This window comes from Labeo rohita, chromosome 2, assembly GCF_022985175.1.
Source record: "Labeo rohita strain BAU-BD-2019 chromosome 2, IGBB_LRoh.1.0, whole genome shotgun sequence".
NCBI lineage: Eukaryota > Metazoa > Chordata > Actinopteri > Cypriniformes > Cyprinidae > Labeo > Labeo rohita.
Window position 1 is genome coordinate 31,529,076 of NC_066870.1, and position 24,420 is coordinate 31,553,495.

At 36.4% G+C, this 24,420-nt stretch overlaps 1 protein-coding gene across 1 annotated transcript; it reads left to right on the forward strand.

Annotated features, from left to right (window-relative positions):
* The first annotated feature begins 692 nt into the window (after window positions 1-692).
* klhl24a (kelch-like family member 24a) lies at window positions 693-24,143 on the forward strand. Its single transcript, XM_051129208.1, has 8 exons — window positions 693-951; window positions 2,778-3,657; window positions 5,103-5,218; window positions 7,217-7,401; window positions 14,653-14,771; window positions 19,780-19,968; window positions 23,479-23,667; window positions 23,757-24,143. Exons 2-8 carry the CDS (start codon window positions 2,857-2,859, stop codon window positions 23,955-23,957), a joined length of 1,800 nt encoding a protein of 599 aa, XP_050985165.1. The 5' UTR covers window positions 693-951; window positions 2,778-2,856; the 3' UTR covers window positions 23,958-24,143.
* The last annotated feature ends 277 nt before the right edge of the window (window positions 24,144-24,420 follow it).

Here is a 24,420-nt window from a genome sequence, read left to right on the forward strand (position 1 = left end):
GATTCATGTAACGTTATTGCGTTTCTAATGGAAACCTGTTCCAAGAATACCTATTATTCACTATTATTATAATATGTGTGAAATTTTATTGTAATGTGTGTCTAATCTGTGGGACCGTGCTATCCATTTTTTGTCAGAAAAAAATGCGCGCGAAACACCACGGCAGAATCAGTTAAAATAACCGCAAGATGGCGCCATTGGCGCCTTTTTTTTAGTAATGATGATTTCCAGTAGTTTTTTGCTGGCGAGTTTTTGTCAATGAAATTATTAAACGAAATTGTTTTTACTACATATAGCTGTAATTAATTTCAGTTTCTTTCTTTGTTCGGAGAACTACCTGTATTTTTTTTTCCTTTTTTAATCAAGACGGCTTTCTACATAAGGAAAGTATCTAGCATCTATTTCATTGTACTGTACAAAATACGTTTGGTATACATTCTAATCTAAATAGTTCTTCGTTCTTGCATTAGCAACATAACTAATAAGGTAAAACTACACTATTGGCTTTGGAATCGTTGAAAAGGCTGTTAAAGTTTGCCGTGACAACAACATGACGCAAACTGTCTTCGTTCATAATCGGGTTTTTGTTTGCAAACAACGTTGAGGCACATGGAAATTCTCCCGCACTGAATTTTGGGATATGATGTTCTTTTGCTAGTTTGAAGGAGTAATGAGACAGCGACAAAACTACATTTCCCATGAACGCAATTCAACAGCTGAGAAAACAGAAGCTCAAAGCCAGCGTGTGTACTCTTTTGTGCCAGAGCACGCAGAGAGCGGTTATGAAACGGACGTTGACAAAGAAAATTTAAGAGTGACAGCACAAGTGCTCACGCTTATGGATCTGTTTTGTAGAATCAAACGGAATTGTTTGTTCGCATTTACTTTTAAGGATCTTACCCTTGCTGTTGTTTTTGATGTTTTGCAGAAAGTTGATCTCCTGTGGATAAGGTGAGAAAAATAATGCTGAACTTTCATCTGAACAACTGTAATGATTGAGATACGATTAATTCAGATACATTGACTGCATTAACGCTTCCATGTTATTGTCATGTACGTTTATGGCGCATTATCAGGCTAAGATTCCTTAAATGTTTAAATGTGGTAAGTTTTATATATATATATATATATATATATACCACTTTCTGACATTTTTACACTGCATGTGGTATTGAGGTCATGTCTGTAGGCATCTCTAAGTTCTGAGACTGATGTTTATTCAGAAACTCCATGAAAAAGTCTAGCCTGCTGAGCACTGTGGACAATAATAGAGCATCATGGACCAGCAACAAAACAGCTAGGATGGTTATTGGAACATAATGTCTGGAGTAGCTTTCACCCAGCCTCAAACAACTAATGACCTCTTTAGACCAGCTAAGAACCAGCTTTAATCTTAAGCTGGATTTTTGTCAGGCTATTTAGAAAGATGGTAGGGATTCTCTTTCTCTGTGGTTTAAAGCCTTTTATGGAGTAGAAATTACTCATAATTGATCTTATTTATATGATGTCATCATTTCAGTCCACATGGGGCATGTTTTGCTGTCAAGCCAATTCAGCTGTAGAGGAAACATTGAGCAACCGTCCATGTTCCTTTATTTCTACTTCCACAACAAAACAAACCTGAGTGACTTAAAAGAAAAGATTGCGCAAACTCTCCCTCTCTTGCTCACTCACTCGCTCACTTTATCTCTTAGCCATAAAGAGTCAGTGTTTCTTTTATATCAGTGCTCTATTGCCTTGAGGAATAGATTTTTATTTATTTTTTACCGGTCACATGTCTTGACGTTTTGCAGTCTAACCTTCTCAGATATTTATGAACTCAATGCCTTTGCCTCAATGCAATAGTTTGCTTTTCAACCTTAACACATTTGTATTTTAAAAAATTTGATTGTCATGACCCTTGTGATAGAATGTGATAACACTCATTATACAATTATAAAAACACTTCACATTTTACCTTAAAATAATAAAAGTTCACATTTTGCCTTAATGTTTAATCCTGGACCACAAAACTAGTCATAAGGGTCAATTTTTGAAATTGAGTTTTATACATGATCAATAAACTTTCCACTGATGTATGGTTTGGCCAAGAAACAACTATTTGAAAATCTGGAATCTGAGGGTGCAAAGAATCTAAATATTGAGAAAATCGCCTTTAAAGTTGTCCAAATGAGGTTCTTAGCAATGCATATTACAAATCAAAAATTAAGTTTTGATATATTTACAATAGGGAATTTACAAAATATCTTCATGGAGCATGATCTTTAATATCCTAATGATTTTTTGCATGAAAGAAAAATCAGTTTTTGACCCATACTTACGACTGGTTTTGTGGTCCAGGGTCACATATATCAACTTTTTCCTCTGAAATGGCTTTACTTTTCAACTGATTTCACCTAGGGCACTCAGATGTAAAGCCTAAAATGCTATTTTAGCATTGTTTTTGGCTATTGTTGTATGACAGCATTTCTAACCATGCTTGAGAATGTAATAAAGATTATGGTTATATTAACAAATATTGATAGATTTTAAGCATGAACTTGACTTTCAGGGTCAAAATGCCTCCTTGAAAATGTGAGTCTGGCAACAGTCTGTATGAAATGAATCATGAAAATGGTCAATAATATTTTTACTACTGCCCGAGGTTTACTTGAAAATTACAGACTGGTGTGCTGTAGCATAGACAGTAATACTAATTTTTAAGAAGGTGGACCTCCTTAAATGTCTTGAATACCACTAATATAGTGTTTGCTGATTGTAAATGTGTTCTTCCACAGGTGTTGATGATCTCCGATCGTTTTTCTGCATCCATTGATAGTGACTGTTTGTGGTGAAGGGCTCTTGTCAGATACAATCATGGTGCTCATTCTGGGTCGCCGTCTCAATCATGAGAACTCTGGTGGCATGCCGGAATCGCCAGGAATCAAGCGTAAAGTCTTTGAAGTGGAGTCTAAGACCCTGAGTGATGTGTTCAACTTCTCTTCTGGTTCCTCTCACTCTGAGAACGTTCTGCAGGTCTTCAACGAGTTCCGCGACAGCCGCCTATTCACAGACGTGATCATTAGTGTCCAGGGTCGCGAGTTTCCGTGTCACCGTGCCGTGCTATCGGCCTGCAGCAGTTACTTCCGTGCAATGTTCTGCAACGACCACCGAGAGAGCCATGAGATGCTCGTGGAGATCAACGGCATCCAGGCTGACGCTATGGACACGTTCTTGCAGTATGTTTACACCGGTCGTGCCTGCATCACCACGCACAACGTCCAGTTCCTCTTCGAGACCTCCAGCCTCTTCCAGATCGTAATTCTGAGGGATGCTTGTGCAAAATTCCTGGAAGAGCAGCTGGACCCCTGCAACTGCCTTGGGATCCAGCGTTTCGCTGACGCCCACTCTCTCAAACAGCTTGCAAGTCGCTGCCGCACCTTCGCCTTGCTGAATTTTCCAGAGGTGGCTCAGCATGAAGAGTTTCTAGACCTCCACAAAGATGAGCTGGAGGAATACTTGGCCAGCGATGAGCTGTCCATTGGCAGGGAGGAGGTGGTGTTCGAGGCAGTGATGCGTTGGGTCTACCATGGCGTGGAGTACCGGAGACCCATGCTGAAAGATCTGCTACAACATGTCCGATTGCCTCTCCTGCACCCAAACTATTTTGTACAGACGGTGAGTGGAGAAACTCCGTATTAGTTCAACAAATCTAGAAATGTGCCACTGAGAAGTTTATAGAGTGCCGCAGCGATGACATATTTCTGTAGGCCAATCCAAAAGTTAGCATCATCCTGGTTCCCCTGACAGGGTGATTTTTCGGTTGGCTTTTGGATTGTTGCAGAAAATAGGTTCTGTGACCAACAAACGTTTATGACTTATAAAAGTTTATAAGTTAAGGTGATTGTTCACCCAAAAATGAAAATTGCCCCATGAAGCCGTCCTAGGTGTATATGACTTTCTTTTTTCAGACAAATAAAGTTAAAGTTGTATTAAAATGTCCTGGCTCTTCCAGGCTTTATAATGACAGTGAATGGGTGTTGATATTTAGTAGTCCAACAGAATTCCAATAAAGGGCATCCATACATCATAAAAAGTGTCCACGTGGCTCCAGGGGGTTAATAAAGGCCTTCTTAAGTAAATCAATGCATTTGTGTATGAAAAATATCCAAATTTGTTGGTGCCAATAGCTTTGTGGGTAGCGCGCCGACATATAGCAACGTTGCACCGTTTTTTGGCATAAAAATGCCAAAAATTAATCTTTAAAAATAAATATATATATCCATATTTAAAACTTTATAAGCCGTATTTTCTAGCTTCCACTAACTGTCCTATATACATATAAGAGAGAGTGGCGCTCCAGCGGATGATGTAAGACATAGGTGTGGAGCACTTTTTATGATAGATGGATGCACTTTATTGGACTTGGATTAGACTATTGAAACTCAACGCCCATTCACTGCCATTATAAAGCTTGGAACAGCTTGGAAGTCTCCTCAAGTGAAAATGAACCCTACCATGGTTATGGCATGGTCCTAAAATTACAGAACCAGATAAAGCAAGGCCTTGAGATTTGGCTAGATGTAAAGTGTTGCTGCATTCCATTTACCTCGGAAGTTGGATGTCAGAGCTAGGTATGACGTTACAACTGAGTTGACCACATTCCAGTACCAAAGTTGTAAAACCAACTTCAATACCAGTCGATTTAAAAAAAAAAAAAAAAACAGAAACACTAATAATCAGTATATTGCTACTGTTTCTGAGCAGCCATATTGGATTCTGAAGTTGGCCTTGTTGTGGTTCCTCTAAGGTTCTGAATCGGAACTCTGATGTAAAAAGACATTCCAGTGAAAAGTTCCTACCGGAATTTCTGACTTCCAAGTACAAATGGAGTGTAGTTTCTCGTTCCAATGATAATCAAACACACCTGAACCAGTTAATCAAGATCTTGGGGTAAACTTGAAAACTATCGACAGGTGTGTTGATGTTTGCCAAGTCAAGGCTCTTTCCTTATTGTGGCAGTGCAACAAGTTTATTTAAACAAGATAGCTGAACTCTATAGAAAGGCAGATACAAGGGAGCAAGACAAGGTCAAGCTTTAAGAATGTGATTATATTTTGCAGGTGGAAGGTGATAAACTTATCCAGAATGCTCCAGAATGTTACCAGCTGCTGCATGAAGCACGTCGCTATCACGTACTCGGCAATGAGATGATGTCGCCACGAACCAGACCCCGCAGGTACATTTGTGACCGGAAATTGGCCGATAAGATGATTTGCTCTTAAAAAATCAGATTTTGCTCTTGAAATAATTTCTTTTTTCCTGTGAGGAACTAAAATTAGAGACAGTTCACAGAGAATGTGGCCTAACTGAAAACAGGTTTTCAATGGACTCTGTGTGTGTTGAACTTTTGAGGATGAGACATTATTGCGCTCTACTTGAATACGCCTCCATTTGTTAAAGGAGAAGTCCACTTCCAAATCAAAGATTCACATATAATTTCTTTACAACTGAAGAAAGAAAGACATGAACATCTTGGATAACAAGGGGGTGAGTGCATTATATGTGAATCTTTGTTTTGGAAGTGGACTTCTCCTTTAACAAAAAAAAAAGTGTACTTTGGGTTTAAACCTTAGTAACTTCAGCACATAATCTCCAGTGTTTTTGCTCTTACTTATGCGAATGATAACTGGGAAGTCAAAAAATGTTCTTGTATTCTAGGAGGAATGCCATATCTTGAGACCAGTATATCACCTACTAAACTAACAACCACTCAAAACACTTTAGCAACCACATAACAACATCCTGGCATTGTGGTGGTGACTTTTGCATGGCCAGGCACCACTCACGTTTTCTTCAGAACAAACATAGTCCATTTCTACACACACACTCATCATCTTAATGAAGGGATCATTAAGTACTTCTGTTTATAGAAAGTATGCATTTAATAGAAGGTTTAAAATTAGAAAACATGTCTCAGTTTAGTGGCATCATTTCTTGCACTAGAGACTAGAGAGTATTTATTCTGGGAAACTGTTTTTGTAGGAAGTATTTTTAGAAGTCAGATGTGGAGAGGTGTAATCTACACTTGGAAGCAGCATCTTGATATGGAGTTTCTGTATTTAGAGTCAGTATCCTAATATGGGTTCTATATCTGTATTTAGAAGCAGTATCTGTGTTGTGGAGGTGTTATCTGTATTAGGGGTTAAAAATGTTTGAGCTTGCTTTGAGACTTTCCACTGTGCTGGCAGAGAGACTGCCATATAACTGCTGTGCCTTTAATGGAAATCATATTTCAAAATGATTTAGTTATTTAGAAAAATGCCTACATACAGCCCGAATCCAAACTTGAAATGCACACACATTCACCATACAGGATTTTTTGTTTTTTGTGCTACACACACTTAAAAGAGCTCTGCTGGCCCTCGGCTTTGTCACATAGTGTTTCAGACATCTGTTGTGTCAGTGGTTTGTGTGTGTTTTTTTTATTTTATTTTTTTTTAGGGTTTTGGTTTGGTATGTAATATAAATTAAATGCATGTATGTTTTATTGTCTAGAAATAAGAAACCTCAGTAAAATTGCAAGGATAAATGTGACACTGGACCACAAAACCTAAGTAGCAAAGTAGTACTTAAAAGTCTAAAGTAGCACGGGTGTATTTGTAGCAATAGCCAAAAGTAAACAAAAAAACCAAAACCAAAAAAAATAAATTTTTTCATTTATGCCAAAAATCATTAGGATAGTAGGTAAAGATCATGTTCCATGAAGATATTTTGTACATTTCCTACAATAAATATATCTAAACTTTTGATTAGTAATATGCATGGCTAAAAACTTAATTTGGACAACTTCAAAGATGATTTTCTCAAGGTTTGTTTTTTTTGCACCCTCAGATAACAGATTTTTAAATAGTTGTATCTCAACCAAATATTATCATATCCTAACAAACCACACATCAGTAGAAAGCTTGCTTATTCAGTTTTCAGATTATGTATAAATCTCAATTTCAAAATATTGACCCTTATGACTGGTTTTGTGGTCCAGGGTTACAAATGAGCATTTGTTATGTAAGCCTCTTACTTGTAACAGTGTATAGGAAGAGGATTCATTCTCCAATGAATCATAGCGGAAGCTCATTGTACCTTAGCAGGAATGAAGCTTAACCACTTTTCTGATGATGTCACAACTTCAAAGCCCATGCTTATCTGGTATTGTTTTTTTTATCCCTGTCTGCAGGTCTACTGGTTTCTCTGAAGTCATTGTGGTGGTGGGAGGATGTGAGCGAATGGGGGGTTTCAATCTGCCGTACACAGAATGTTACGACCCTGTGACAGGAGAGTGGACGTCTCTTGCTAAACACCCTGAGTACACGAAGTCTGAGTATGCAGTGTGCGCCCTCCGCAATGATATCATTGTGTCAGGTTAGTCCCGCTTATTCCTATGCGACAAATTATAAATTGCAAGATATTTCGTTTTCTGTTTTTGAGTAGCCCCACCCACAGTAAAACCTCACTGATCCAAAGTCCTCATCATAGCTATATGAGAACCACCCTTTATTTTTATTTATAATACTGTATTTTATTTCTAAGTGCAGACAGAAAATGGTTAGGTGATATTTGCTGTACTTTTGGTGCTGGTGGCATCCTGTACGTGGTCACTGTGGCTGATCACAAAGAAGCTAGTTGTGAGGAACCCAAACACACATGCTCTTTTGATCCGTGTTGTTGGCACAGACATGTCGAACTTCCTATAAAAGTCAATTCACTCAGATTTACATGTTAAGAAGGAGTCTTGATGTCTGCCTGGAGCATTAATGACATCTAATAAAAAATTCATATGTGAATCATGCTAACAAGAATATTTACATACTGATTTTTGCAATTTGAGCTGTTTTGTTTCTTTTTTACCTTCAAAGCATTTGAAGAATATCACTGTCTGAAGTAAGGTGTGCTATAACCTTTCTAAGTGACCTAACTTATACCACCTTACAGGTTAAAAACTGGAATAGTTCCCCCAAAAATGAAAATTCTGTCATTAATTACTTACCCTTGTGTCGTTCCAAACCTGTAAAACCTTCATTCATCTTCAGAACTCAAATTAAGATATTTTTGATGAAATGTCAGGGCTTTCTGACCCTGCATAGACGGCAATGCAACTGACACTTTTAAGGCCCTGAAAGGTAGTAAGGACTTTTTTAAAACAGTCCCTTTAAGACAAGTCATTGCAGCTCCTATCTCTTTGAATGGGGAAACATCAAATTCTCCATATCTGTTCACTAAGCTTACGATTAAATTTCACATATGAATACGCCAATGAAATTTGACAGCAGTAATCTCATAAAGCTTGTTTCTTATGTTCAAATATCATTTAAAAAAAGCTTGTTTTTGATGCTAGACCAGCCAATGCGCATGCACAGTCATAAGCGCGAGTTTGCAAACGCTGCCTGTTTCTATAGAAACCGGAGCTTCTAACAGCAGCTGCAGTGATGTAATGACTTTCCTAATCAACGATTAGCTCTTGTGTTTAGAAGGCGGGGCTTTTACGCCATATTGGGTTTCTTTTCTCCCATTCATGAGTAATAGGAGTGCACAGTCTTCTTATTAGGGTTGCCAGGTTATCACAACAAAACCCGCCCCATTGCTACTCAAAACTAACCTTGTAAAAATCATGTTCCGGGGGTAAAATACGTGCTTTTTTGGTGGGGTACCTAGGTAAAATTTGCATTCCAGGGGCTAAATATCACATAATTGGGGAAAACCACAGACTTGGCAACACTGATTTCTATATATAAAGTCTTTGAAGTAGTCCATGTGACATCTTTGGTACAACCGTAATATTATGAAGCTATGAGAACTTTTTGTGCGCAAAGAAAACAAAAATAACAACTTTACCTAACAATTTCTTCATTTTGTGTTATTTTTGTTTTCTTTATGCACAAAAAGTATTCTCGTAGCTTCATAGCATTACAGTCAAACCGCTGATGTCACATGGACTATTTTAATGATGTCCTTACTACCTTTCTGGGCCTTGAACATGGTAGTTGCATTGCTGTCTAAAGTCAGAAAGCTCTTGAAAGAGTCAGGAATCTCTTGGATTTAATTGAAAATATCTTAATTTGTGTTTCGAAGATGAACAAAGGTTTTATGGATTTCGAACGACATGAGGGTGCGTAATTAATGATTAAATTTACATTTTTGGGTGAACTATATCCCTTCAACAAATTCTGTTGTTGTGTGGATGGGTTGGACAAATCAGTCCAGGGTTTTCTGTAGTGCATTAAAGGCTTTTAGCAAATGCCTTGTTTGTGAGGACATTTCTGGAACAGCTGTTTATGATTTGAGGAAAATCGGAAACAACAGCTGCCTCTGTGACCAGCCAGTGTGTCAAGGGCTTCTCACTGGCAAACTCTAGCAATCTATTGGCTGAGCGCTTAGGACATTTTAAACTCTAACTGGCAGAGGCGAGTGGCATCTTGGGAGAGTATTTGCGCCAGGAGTTTCAGAATAGTTCCAGGAACAATCTTTAGTTTTCGGCAGGAGATGCTGATAAGGTTATTGCATAACGTCATCCTGGGTCACTGGCTATATATACAGGTCATGCATTTGAGAAATTTCTGTGATGTTTTATGCGTTGAAACTTGATCTAAATTCCTTTAGGTCACATGTGTTTTTGTTTAAAGTTAGATGCCATAAAAATGAATTCTGAACTGTTTAATTCTTATTCTTCTCCTTCTAGAGCCATTGTTTGGTGATTTAAAAACATGAAGTACTTAGCAGTGTGTTTTGTATGTCTGATTTCCATGAATAGAGCTGTGTTTTCGCACTCATATTCTCACGTGTCAGGATTGCCCCTTCTCTTCGTCTCTAACACATGCTCGTAAACACACACTTCTTGTTACTGTTCTCGCGTGCACGTGCAGTTGGCCAGCCTCCAACGTCAAGTTCAGAGGCCTCTTACTAAATTTGTCCCTCTCTTCTGTCAAAAGTCATATCCTACAGGCCTGGTGGTTCAGCTGTCTTTGATAAACATTACTCTTGGATTTCTTTCAAGAATAACAAAAACCTCCGCCATACAATAGAAGTGCACGGATTGCTAGATCAGTGATTCAATGCATACTTCGCAAATTTAAGAACGCTATTTTATGCACCTGTCCGCGCATAATGACTGCTATCACTTTAAGAGCTGCCCTGATCCAACATACACATGGGGTTTTTTTCTCAGCTGTTTGCTTTCACTTAAGACCTAAATTACAGTGTTTATGAGTACACTTGCAAAGACCTACAAGTGTGTGTATTTAACAGTTCAAGACCTATAAAGCACCAAAAATAACTCAAATTTTCCCGCGCTCTGTGAACACCGTCTTCACATGTGCGCGCCTGTCTCTCAGACCACACAAGCATATAGCAAAACAAGTTCTCATTCGCTGCTAATTAAGTTTAAATGGCTTAAAATCACTTGTTTTTAAACCGCAATGTTTAAAAACATATACATAGCACAGCAACGCCACATGAGCGTGTAACTGCAATAAAGACGATAGTCAACTTCTACTCTAAAGTAACTACTTTGGACAGCTCACATATTATTAATGTACTAAATACATGCCAACTGATCTTTCCTAGGAACACTGTGTGTGCATTTCTTCAGCAGATGCCAAAATTAATAGTTGTTGTCATTCACTCACCTGCATGTTGATCAAACCTGCATGACTTATTTCTTCTGCAAAAACAACATTGGACTTTCACTGTGTGGACAAAAGACACTGATATATATTTCACAACCTATGTTTGCAATGTCAACAACGGAACAAGAGAAACGTCTGGACTAATTTTAAAGATGTTTATTGCAACATCACTCCCTACTTTCATTTAGATGTCTGCCTTTATTTTGATCAGTTTCTAGTGCTGTGACCAGAACGAGTTAATTTCGAATTTCGATGTTGAAATATGATGGAAGACATAGTTGGTTGGCAGTTCCTCCCTGAGGCAGTGGATGTGAGTCAGCAGCAAAAAGACACGTGCAGCGTTTCTAGGAACCAGCCAATATGTTAGAGATCCAAACCCGACCAAGAGGACATATGTTTTACAACTTGACGTTTTGAATGAACATACACTAATCTGATGTTACCTGTTCACAGTTGACCATTTTAGGAGGCTAATGAACAGGGCCGTCACTAAACATAAATCACATCCGGAGCTAAACCCTTTCACGCCATTGCATAATGCAAAAGTAGGCCTACTTGTTATTTACAAGTGTAATTTTTAATATATGTCATCAAGGTGTGGTAGAAAAAGAAACACTAACTAAGAGATAAGGAAAGGAATAAGAAAGGAATAAAACTGTTTAAATTCCTCATTGACTGTATTGCTTAGGCCACAATTTACCACTGGCGTTTGCAGTGGTTTTGTAATAAATTTTATGAATTTTAAGAATGATTATTATTTTAGGTTGTAATATGTGACCCTGGACCACAATACCAGTCTTAAATAGCATGGGAATATTTGTAGCAATAGCCAAAAATTATACATTTTTCTTTTAAGCCAAAAATCATTAGGATATTAGGTAAAGATCATGTTCCAGGAAGATATTTTGTAAATTTCCAACCGTAAATGTATCAAACATAATTTTTTAATTAGTAATATGCATTGCTAAGAACAAGTTTAAAGGCGAATTTCTCAATATTTAGGGTTTTTTTGCACCCTCAGATTTCATATATTCAGATTGTTGCATCTTGGTCAAATATGATCCTATGCATCAATGGAAAGCTTATTTATTCAGCTTTCAGATGATGTATAAATCTCAATTTCAAAAAACTGACCTTTATGGTTTTGTGGTCCAGGGTCACAATTAATATTGCCAAGAAAATTGTCAATAATAATAGCCCAAATAAGTAGGTTTCTTTACTCTATGCCTCTAAAACATTCAGGACTGTCCAAAACCAATTTGAAGCTACATCCCGTCAGCATGTGTCAAGCAATGTTTCTGTTAATGACTAGCTTTACCTGCAGTTGACCTGCAGGTTTTGCATCCGGTTCTGAAAGTGTCTGCTTTAAACAAGCTTTAGTGACAACATGTGAAGTGTCAGCTGGAGACAGACTCCATTTTAAATGCTGGTTTGTCTGGTCTTCAGTCTGAATGAATGTCACAAAGGCCTTTGTCCGGGGATATTTATGACAGCATAGTGAACTAAAAGGACTGGAGCCAGGCTTTATTATGTTTACTCAGTATTAGATTACAAAGCAAGAACATCCTCTTTAATTACAGATTTTGAATCTGCCTTTGTTTACCAGACAGTTGCTCATCTAATCCGCTAATGGAGTTCATGAGCACTGTAATTCTTCTTGTGCCACTTGTACTTCCTCAAAAAAGTTCTTCATTTATTTTCTACCTCCTCTTTTTCCTTCTTTAAGCTTCCCTTTTTTCCTTTTCCCATGTCTTTCAGTTAAAAAAGATGGTTATATTTAGTTTGTTTACTTTAACACTCATGTGCTTTCTGTGAGCTAAAGAGGCTAAATTTATGATGCCAAAGTTTTCTGCTCTGAAAATCACTGAATAAAGGCATTACAAAGATGGCCATCTAATGCAATGGCATACTTTGAAGGGACTTTGACAGCACTGAGAAAGAAAAAAAGCCTCATTGCTCCCAGGTGTATAGCGTGTGTAGGAGAGAAGGTCTGTCAGAGCTTGTCTCAGACCTGCTGTTTGGATGATAACCAGCCATTTGGCCGAGTTGTGAAGTGGAGCAGAATAGAACAGCCCTTAGATAAACATAGATGACAACAAGAAAGGACGTTCAGATCAGAGGGAGCATTTCTGTTTAACAGGAACACAGGTGAAGCACTGTGCTTTGTGTAATTACAGACACGGTCTTGTCTCAAAGTGAGAATTTGAAGATCAGGGTTGAAATATTTGACCACAAACTAGCTGCTAGTGGTTGATAGCTCAGGGTTGCCGCGGGTCCTTAAAAAGTCTTAAATTTAGTTTATCAAATTTAAGGTCATAAAAAGTCTTCAATTGTACAAGAAAGTCTTAATTATGATTAAGAGGTCTTAAATTTTAGGCACGGGAAGACCAGAATTGCGATACAGCTTAGTGTCATGATTAAACTTCAAAAGGCTGTGATTTCGTTAAATAAACATGAGCGCTGCACGTTCAAAGTCCGGTGCTGAGCTGCTTTGTGTACTGCGGTTACCGGGGAAACACATGTCTGCAGTTCCGAATGCGCCATCTGCTGGCAGAGATTGAATGTGCATTTTCAATATGCCTGTTGTTTTGAGTAGGGTATTCTTACAATACAGGAGGCTGTAGTTTCAGGACCGCATTTCACCCTGTAATTTTTTTTTTTTTAATTATTTATTTATTTTATTTTATTTATTTGTCGTATGTATGCATTAACAGCTCATACTATTTATAGCAGTTGCTATTCAATATCTGTATATTATTTTTAAGAAAATACTAAATGCAGTTGTTTAATTATATACGCTTAATTATTGTCCTAACCAGCTCCTAATCCTAAACTTAGCCCTGGGTAACCCTCTTGAAATATTTAGTCTAATTTATTTCAGTATATTCTAGATTTCTGTTCATTAGCTGCTGCGCTTCATGTCTGACGTGTGACCCACTTAACAAAGTGAAGTAAACGGTAAAACAATTGCCATACAAATTAGTGTGTTTATTAGTATTTCAATAAATTTAAAATAATTTGAATACAAATACTAATTTACAACATCCAGCAGCACAATGAACTGTTTTTTACAGTTAAATGGGCTAAATGGAGATTTCTGACACCCCTTTGAACACTCAAGTTTATGTGAGCTTTTACATTAAAAATAAAATGGCAAGATAAAAAAAAATAAGTAGTTTCAATGGATCTAGTCTTTGCGTCTGTTTGATATTTCTTTGTTGGAATATAATTGCTAGATGGCACTGTCCCAAAAAATAGGGTCCTATAAATGTGGTCCTAGAACTGCAGCCTCTGGTATTGCAGGAACATAGTATTGGGGTTGTTTTTGTTCAGACCAAAGCGAAAAGCGACCCATGTTTTTACCCTCTAAACATGCAGAGCTGTAAATGTGAACTGGTGGATCATTAAGAAGATAATTCATCATAAAAATCTAAACACTAACATGTATTTGTATGTTTTTTTTTAATTAATATAATAATTTATTAATGATAATTGTTTCAATTAATATAAGTAAAGTTTTGACTCTTCTTAAAAATTGATACTTTAAAGAAATGTGAAGTGTATCACTTTATACAACTTTTTGTTTTTGTGAAAAATCTGAACTGTAAATCAGTTTTCACAGTAGTTTAGTCATTTTACAGTTTAATATTTAACCATAGACATTGCCTTACCCTGCTCATATGGTATTAATTTTATTTGTGCAGGTCTTAAAAAAGGTCTTAAAAAGTCTTAAATTTGAGCTTAAAAATCCTGCAGCAACCCTGATAGCTGTACAGTGGCCCCAAAACGTATTTGGACACTGATGCTTAAAAATTACATTGTATTCGATAAACCAAATTTGGCTCAGAACTAACTTCATGTTTCTGAGACATTTCTGCAGTGTTAATTTTAAAAAAAGGTATCTCCCAAGTGAGGTTTTGGGTACAGATTTAATGTTTAAAAAAAAAAAACCTGCTCATGCCATTGTTTATGTTGTGGTTGATATTTACAGGTGGACGTATCAACAGCAGTTACGTGTGGATGTATAACTCTCAGCTCAACGTCTGGATCAGAGTGGCCTCTCTTAATAAGGGTCGCTGGAGACACAAGATGACCGTTCTACTGGGGAAGGTGAGAGGGAGTGGTGTGCATGTGTCTGTGTGTGTGTTTCCAGATTCAGTGTCCCATTTCCTAAATCAAAACCACACTTCCTTTAGTGCAGTGTGACTGTATGGAGAAAATTATGCAGGATTTGCACCTTTGTGTTGCAGTGGTAAACCATCTAATGATGGTAAATTAAAAAAAAAAAAAATTAATTGGTGCAAATGCATGGCTACCACTGAATGGCTGTTGAAGGAGAAATATGCTTTTGGCTTTATTTTAGACATCCCCACCCATGTTTGTTCCATTGTTTTTTCCTTATCACAATTAGCCCTGTTTTGAAATGTCCCCAGATTTCCTCTTATTTTTCTTCTAAATAATTATTTCAAATTTTTCACTTATCTCCCATTGCAACTGGTCTTTTTCCCATATTTAATTATCTGCAAAATATTAATTATTTTATCAAAATAAGAGGGATCATACAAAATACATGTTATTTTTTATTTAGTACTGACCTGGATAAGATATTTCACACAAAAGATGTTTACATATAGTCCACAAGAGAAAATAAAAGTTGAATTTAAGTTAAACTGTCCCCTGTTCCAAAAAATCCTTCAGGTCCCACACATTATGTGTTTTTTCAGCATGTTTGTGTATTTGAAGCCTTTCCAACAATGATTGTATGATTTTGAGATCCATCTTTTCACACTGAGGACAACTGAGGGACTCGTATACAACTATTACAGAAGGTTCAAATGCTCACCGATGCTCCAGAAGGAAAAACAATGCATTAAGAGCCAGGGGTGAAAACTTTTGAACAGAATGAATATGTGTACACTTTTCTTATCTTGCCTGTATTTTTTTTTTCATTTAGTACTGTCCTTCTGAAGCTACAGAAGATACATGTTTTCCAGAAGACAAAATAAGTTAAATCTACCCTGATCTTCAAATTCAAAAAGTTTTCACCCCCCAGCTCTTAAAGCATGTTTTTTCCTTCTGGAGCATCAGTGAGTGTTTGATCCTTTTGAAATAGTTGCATATGGGTCCCTCAGTTGTCCTCATTGTGAATAGATGGATCTCAAAATCAATTTCTCATTATTGAGAAAGGGTTCAAAAACACAAAAATGCTGAAAAAACAAAGAATTAGTGGTACCTGAAGGATTTTTCTGAAGAGCAGCAGGCAGTTTAACTGTTCAGGACACACAAGTGACCCATAAACCGCTATCACTAAACAAAAAAAAAAAACATATGTGGATCATTCAGGTAACAACATAGTATTAAGAATCAAGTGTATGTAAAATTTTAAAACAAGGTTATTTTTATGAATTCAATTATTATTTTCTCTTGTGGACTACATGTAGATGTCTTCTATGTGAAATATCTTATTCAGGTCAGTGCTAAATAAAAAAAAAATAACCTCCATTTTGTACGACCCCTCTTATTTTGGTAAAATAATTAACATTTTTCAGATTCTGCAAGGTGTATGCAAACTTCTGACTTCAACTGTATATATGATGTATACATATGTATACCTAGTTGCATTTTTTTTATGCATATATGCAATAAGTGGAGTAAGAGAAATAAATTTTAGGGTTTTTATAGAACAAAACTTTTCATTATAAGAAGGGCAACAAATGTAAAAAGTGCAGATGCCACATTTTAATAGCCAGGCTGTCAATGCATGTTTAGGAGTGTTATTATTATCAAATGTTTACAGCTGTAATCAGATTGGGCTGTTGCAATTTAACTGATAATTTTATATTAGCTGCCCGAATTGTGTTGTGTTTGTCTTACGCAGAATCATGCTCCATTTCCTGTGAATTGTTTATGAGTTTTTCATGTTGTATATTTTATGATGATCTTTTTGTTGTTTTATTTTGTGAGTTTGTTAAACGCATGCACTTTATTACACATGCAGGGGGTTCAATATTCTGCCTGTTATGTAAGACATGTTTTCTGTCATGCACAGAGAGAGGCACGCACAAAATGCTCTCTTGAGACTTTTTTTTTTTTTCCTTGGAAAACAGTTGTTCTAATTCTCTTTTCCTGTATGCATATGTGTTCGCCCAGTGCCCGTCCACCTCTATAGTTGTTTACAGACACACTTGCTTGGTTTTCAGGATGTTTGTAGATCTTTTAGAAGGAGGATTCCATTTTAAAGGAAATAGTTGAGCCAAAAATAAGTGGTTTGTTAACATTTACACCCTCATGTTGTTCTGAACTTGTATGACGCTTTCTTTATTGGAACACATGAGGGTGAGCAAATTATGTTTCCGTAATTAACATTTCAGTGCACTATCACTTTACATGCTTTTTTTTTTTTGGTACCTTAGCTGTTTTCATTTTGTGTTTGTTTATGTTGTTTATGCCCATGTTTGCATTCCAGATGCATTGCTAAGTTCAGGTAGTGACCCCTTGAAGAATGAATCTCTTTCTTTGACATTTCAGAAGAACCCTTTTTAGTGTTTGGCTGAAATATGATCACCTGCACATACGGGGTAACAACTACAGTTCAAGCAAGATAAGAGAATGATAAACGCATGCACAGGTAGATGGTAAAAATCATGTTTGATAGCATATCTTACATGATTTCATTCCATCAACTTCTGTGTCCATCCATCATTCTCTTATCTTGTTTGTGCAGTTCTTTATGAAATGACTTGCACGTTTTCAGAATGCAAAGACGATGGGGTTCCAGTTGCTAATCTGAATAATTTATTTGTTGTACCAAGCAAAATAGCATTTTGAACTAGACCGTAATCACCAAAAATATATTTTTATCATGGAAGGGAAAGCACGTTTTAATACAATTTTACTTTCCTTTTAATAATGAAGTATAAGATTATGGATTTCAGTGAAATAAATGCAATTTTAGTCAGTGAAGACAGGGTGGGACGGGGTTTAGATCATCAGAGAGTGTGAATAAGAGAACTTTAGCCTCTTAGGTCAGAGGTCATCTGTCTATATGTGCGTTTACGTTGCATATGATCTTAGGCCTTAGGCAACTGCGATCTGTTTCTCGTTTCTGTTGAACAGGTTTCCTGTTGAACAGCTTTAATGTGGGTCAGTGTCATTATGTTGTTATCGTGGCCCCTCCACACTTCCTCTGCTGTGTCAGTTTGAGGATGAAGCTGTGTGGAGAGGATACAACGAGTGTTTCTCTTTGAACAACTACAGAGAAACGCCGAACATAAGCTAGGGAAATGGGCTGCTTATGTTTGATCTGTCACTGTTTATTGGCCTGATAATAGAATAAATTGCAAATTCATTTGACAATTAAGTACACATTAAAAAGGAATGCCTAAAATGTACCCACATCCATTTTGTAGTTCATCAGAACAAAAATGTAGCATCACTTGCTCACCAATGGATCCTCTGCAGTGAATGTGTGCTGTCAGAATGAGAGTCCAAACTGTTACAAAAAAAACATCACAATAATCCACAAGTAACTGACACATCTCCAGTTCTTCTATTAACGTCTTGTGAAGCAAAAAGCTACATGTTTGTAATAAACAAATCCATCATCAAGATGTTTTTAGAAAAAAGTTTACCCAAAAATGGAAATTACCTTACAATTTACTCACCCTCAAGTCATCCTAGGTGTATGACTTTCTCCTTTCAGATGCAATCAGTTAAATTAAAAAATGTCCTAGCTCTTACAAGCTTTATAATGACAGTGAATGGCTGTTGAGATTTTGAAGTCCAATAAAGTGCATCCATCCATCATAAAATGTGACCCTGGACCACAAAACCAGTCTTGAGTAGCATGGGTATATTTATAGCAATAGCCAAAAATACATTGTATGTGTCAAAATTATCGATTTTCCTTTTATGCCAAAAATCTTTGGATTTTAAGTAAAGATTGTGTTCCATGAAGATATTTTGTAATTTTCCTACCGTAAATAAATTAAAACTTAACTTTCTGATGAGTAATATACAGTGCTAAGAACTTCATTTGGACAACTTTAGAGATGATTTTCTCAAAAAAAAAAATGTTTTTTTGCACCCTCAGATCTCAGATTTTTAAATAGTTGTATCTCAGCCAAATATTGTCTGTCCTGTTGTATCCATCCGATTGTGCCTGTCGCACTTGCGTTTACAAGAGAGTAGCGTTTCAGTGGGTGATGCACTTTATTGGACTCAAAAATCTCAACAGCCATTCACTGCCATTAAAAAATCTTGGAATCATAGGGTAATTTTCATTTTTGCGTGAACTACCCCTTTAACTTCAAACTGTTGCTTCTGGCAAAAATACTAGAACTCTATCCATTATATTGCTTTCTTCAGTGAAAATGTCATCTTGTCCAAATCAGGAGAGAAATATGCACAGAATCAAGCACAGTTTACAGGATGACCATTGTCAAAATGAAAATGTTAAGAAAAATGCTTTATTTATTTATATATATATATATGTATGTATGTACAAAACATTAAGACTTTAAAGCATCATAAACTTTTACCATTTGTTGGGTTTTCCTAGATCGCATCACACACACACACACGTATATATATATATATATATATGGTGGGAACCGGCGGGAACCAGCAGACATGTAAACACTTTAATAATACAATAAACAAACACAAAAGTAAAGCGACTGCCCCTCACGGAGGACTGCTGCACACAAAACACAAATTAAAGTCCAGGCCTGATCCTCTCTTGTCTTCCACTGTCGTCACTCCTCCTTTTATCCTTCCGGAGCTCCTCCGTGGGAGTCGAGACTGGTGAGTGGCGCAGGTGTCGCTCAGTGTCATTATACTCCACCGGCCCCGTTCCTTTCCCATGGCTCTTGGCCACGCCCCACTCATTACAATATACTTTTTTGTATTAATTTAGATCGCTACACTCTTAAAAATAAAAGTTCCAAAAGGGTGTTTTTGCAGTGATGCCATAGAAAAAACATTTTTGGTTCCTCAAAGAACCTTTCAGTGAACAGTTTCTAAATAAACCATTTTGGAGAAATCTAAAGAAACTTTTTCTATTATAAAGAACTTTTATTTTTAAGAGTGTAGGTGAACATATGTATGTATCCTGCAGGTGTATGCCATTGGAGGTTATGATGGACAGTCTTGTCTCAGTAACGTGGAGGTGTACGACTTATTCTCCAACCGTTGGACTGAGGTGGCTCCCATGAAAGAAGCCGTTTCCTGCCCGGCGGTCACCACCTGTGCAGGAAAACTTTTCATCATTGGAGGACAACCCTCTGAAAACAGCTGCTCCAATAAGGTGAGTGAGAAACAGTGTTAGACACACACACACAGTATTAAATCAGACAGAGCTCAATGAAACCAAAATCTTTTGGTCTCTGTTCTTGATCTAAAACATGCAATTTAAACCTGGTGACTTTTCAAAGCTGGCAGACCATTCCAATAGTGCTCTTGAGTAAGTGCCTTGAAAAGGAAAAATCATGATTTTTTTTTTTTTTTGTTTTGTTTACGTAAACAGATGTGAGGGCTTTTATCAAATAAAAGGTTTTTTTTTAACCTTTGTTGTCTTTGGCTGGGCAAATGTACTCACATTCTTCATTTCCTGAAACCTGTCTATCTGTTACATTCAGTAACAACGTGTTCAACTTTAGTAAGTCTGAATGATACTGTGATCTGATTTTCCTGTTTAACATGATGCCTTCATGGAGCAAATAGACTGTAACAAGAGCAAAAGAGGGTTAAGAGGGTGTACTTATACTAGGCTAAAATGGCTTGCTGGTAAAGCTGTTCTCCCAGCCTGACTAGATGAAATATGCACCAAAACCAAGACCAGCATAACCAGGTTTGGAGACATTTTTGATTGGTTTCATATAGATAATTTGTCACTTTTGAGTTTTGCTTTGGTGTTTGGTTACAGTGCTTTTTTAGAAGATACCTGCTTATCTAAACAGCCAGTGAGACAGCTCACTCGGGTTTGTCATAATGTTTATATCTTATATTTAACTCATTTAAATTTTTTTCCCTCATATACACTATCATTCAAACATTTTAGTAAAATTGGGCAAAATTTTAGTTAAAAGTCTCTTAGCCTATCAAGATACATGCAGTAAAAACGTTATTATTTTAAAATATTTTTGAAGTTTAAAATAACAGTTTGAATCTATTTTAAAATATAATTTATTTCAATGGTTTTTCAGCATCATTACTCCAGTCTTCAATGTCTCATAATTCTTCAGAAATCATTTGAATATGCTGATTTAATGCTTAAGAAACATTTCTCATTCTTATAAATGCTGAAAACAGTTGTGCTGCTTAATATATTTTTTTTCATTTTTTTCAGGATTCTTCGATAAATAGAATGTTGAAAAGAACAGTATTTATTTGAAATAGAAATACTTTGTAGCGTTATAAATGTCTTTACTGTCACATCTGATATAAATAATGTATCAAATTGCTGCATAAAAGTTGTTTTTTTTTTTTTTTTTTTTTTTTTAAAGAAAGAAAAGAAAATCTCACTGACCCCAAACATTTGAACATTAGTGTATGAGAAGGGTCCTGTTGAACTCACCTGTAACGGGCCTCATGTAACCCCTAAAATATGGGCATCTTTTTGAACAGAAGGGCTACTAACAGCAGATGGGTAGTGAATGTGTGTGTTTGTGCAGGTGGTCTGTAACCTAGTGGACAGGTGGACCTGCGTGCTGAGCGTATTGTCCTCAGACTCTGCTGCCATCTCGGATAACATTTCACATGGGTTTCTCTCATTGATTTTCTAGTGCTCAGATTACTGCATTCTTTACTTGCCATCTGGAAGATAAAAAGAAAAGGAAGAAAAGGAATGAAAGGGAAGGATCTGATGTAGTTAATACAAAGCTCTCTTATACAAAATGTTGCATGCTCTTCTATAAATGCTACATCTGTCATCTGAGAGTTTCCAAATGGTGTCTTTTCGACAATATATCTTTACACTCTGTCAGTGTGCTTGTCTTCAGTGACATCCATATTGTCAATCTTTCTTAAATCTATACATCAGCCACCACAGAGAAAGATTGTTTGCACTGAAGAATGCAAATATTAGATTTAGTTTGTTCTGGTTTTTCGCCCTCAGGGCCTGTTCTCTGCTTTCAGCTCATTAAATAGGACGTTGTGTTGATGACTGAGGAATTTTCAAAGAGGTTCTGACTATGGTGTTTGATCACCATTATAACACCTGTATATTCATGTATTCAGGAATGTGTTTAATTTCTGCACATTGAAGCAAGAATATCTACACTGCCATTCAAAAGTTTGGGATCAGTACAATTTTTATTTTATATATATTTTTAAGAATTTTCTTATGCGCATCAAGGCTGCATGTATCTGATGAAAAATCCAAAAGCTGTAATATTGTGAAATATTATTTCAATGTAAAATGACTGTTTTCTATGTGAATATATTTTAAAATGTAATTTATTTCTGGGATGCAAAGCTGACTTTTCAGCATCATTACTCTAGTGTTCAGTGTCACGTGATCCTTCAGAAAGCATTCTGCTATGCTGATTTATTAGCAATGTCGAAAACAGTTCTGCTGCTTAATATATTGTTGAAATCTGTGAAATTTTACTTTAATAAATAAGAAGTTAAAAAGAACAGCATTTATTTAAAATATAACTCTTTTCTAACAGTATACCCAGATAGCACATGTACGTCTGCAAGATGTTTGTTAAAGATCACTTGATCTGGAAAGAATCTGCTGTGTACAAACATCTGGCAGATGTCTGTAAGATGTCAGTTTTACATACATTCTAATTCATAAACATCTTAAAGACATCTAACTGACGTCTATTTGACATCTGATAGGAAACGTCCTATAGACATATTGCAGATGAGCAAACACTAAAAAATACATCTTCCAGATGTAAATGCAGACGTCTCTGTGACTGTGTGTAAAGTACCATTTAACAGTTTGTGGTCAGTGGTCTTTTGTTTGTGGTCTTATATTTTTATTTATTTATTTAAAGAAATTAATACTTTTATTCACCAAGGATGTTAAATTGAGAAAAAGTGATATCAAAGACTTATGTTAGAAAGGATTTCTATTTTGAATAAAAGCTGTTCTTTTTAACTTTTTATTCATCAAAGAAACCTAAAAAAAAAAGAATCACATATATAATACACACATATATAATACTAAGTAATATATCAGCATTTTAGAATGATACCTGAAGGATCATGTGACACTGAAGACTGCAGTAATGGCTAAAGAAAATTCAACTTTGAATCGCAGGAATAAATTATATTTTAAAATATATTAAAGTAGAAAACCATTATTTTAAACCGCAATAATATTTCACAGTATTACTGTTTTTTCTGTATTTTTGATCAAGTAAATGCAGCCTTGATGGGCATAAGAGAATTCTTTAAAAAACATTAAAAATCTTACTGATCCCAAACTTTTGAACTGCAGTGTATATATATACTGATTCATTGACAAAATTACTTTTTTAAAATACTGCACAGATTTTTTTCCCCATCTAAATATTGTCAAAGTGACTAAAAAATAAAATAAATAAATATATGTTCTTTGCGCACTAAAAGTATTCTCATAGCATCCTAAAATTACGGTACCTTTCTGGGCCGTTGCATTGCTGTCTATAAGGTCAGAAAGCTCTTGGATTTCATCCAAAATATCTTAATTTGTGTTCCGAAGATGAATGAAGGTCTTACGGGTTTGGAACGACATTACTAGTCGTAGAGTAATTAGCGACAGAATTTTAGATTTTGTGTGAACTGTCCCTTTGTAAAACAACATTTCTCTGTTGTGTTTCAGGTCCAGTGTTATGACCCAGAGACAGACAGCTGGCACCTGAAGGCTTGTATTCCCATCACCAAACCTAATATCTCTGCCGTTTCTCTCAACCACCTCATCTACGTATGCGGTGGCCTCACCAAGTCCATCTACTGCTACGATCCTTCACAGGACCACTGGATGCATGTGGGCCACACCTTCAGCAGACAGGTACCTTAAGCCTAGTGAACACCTCAGAGTTCCTGTCATTTTGTCCCATATACTGATTTTAATTCTGTGTTGTCTATGTGTGTGTTTAGGAGAGTTGTGGTATGTCAGTTTGCAATGGAAAGATCTACGTCCTGGGTGGACGAGGAGAAAACGGCGAAGCCTCTGACAACGTCGTGTGCTATGACCCGGCCTCTGGCATCATCACATCCACGGCTGCTATGCCTCGACCCATCTCCTACCACGGCTGTGTTACAATACACCGTTTCAGCGAAAAACAACACAAAGCCTAAAGCATCCGCAAACGCACATGCAAACATGGAGCTGTAGACTCTAACATGCATATGAAAAAGACACTTACATCACTTATATTGAGTGATAACCTGATTTCTATACTTCGACACGCACTGTAGGTGTAGCACAATGTTGAACTGCTAGAGTTTATTACATCATCATGCCAAAGCTGTTATTATCTATAAGACAGCAGTCATTGGACTTTTTCCCTGGAACAAGGAAGTATGTAAAGCATAACCTTCCTCATAACTGACATACATTCAGAGAATGATGATCTGATGGACTAATGACATAAATGCTGTGATGTATTGATAAAAAGACACATGTGCTCACTTCCTGTACTCTTCAGCTTTCATTTCTGAGAATTTTTTTTAAATATGCATTTGTTTATGCCTTTAACTTTTTTATTTCTGTTATTTTGTGTTTGTTTTGTATTACTCTTGCGTTTTGACAACAGTTGTC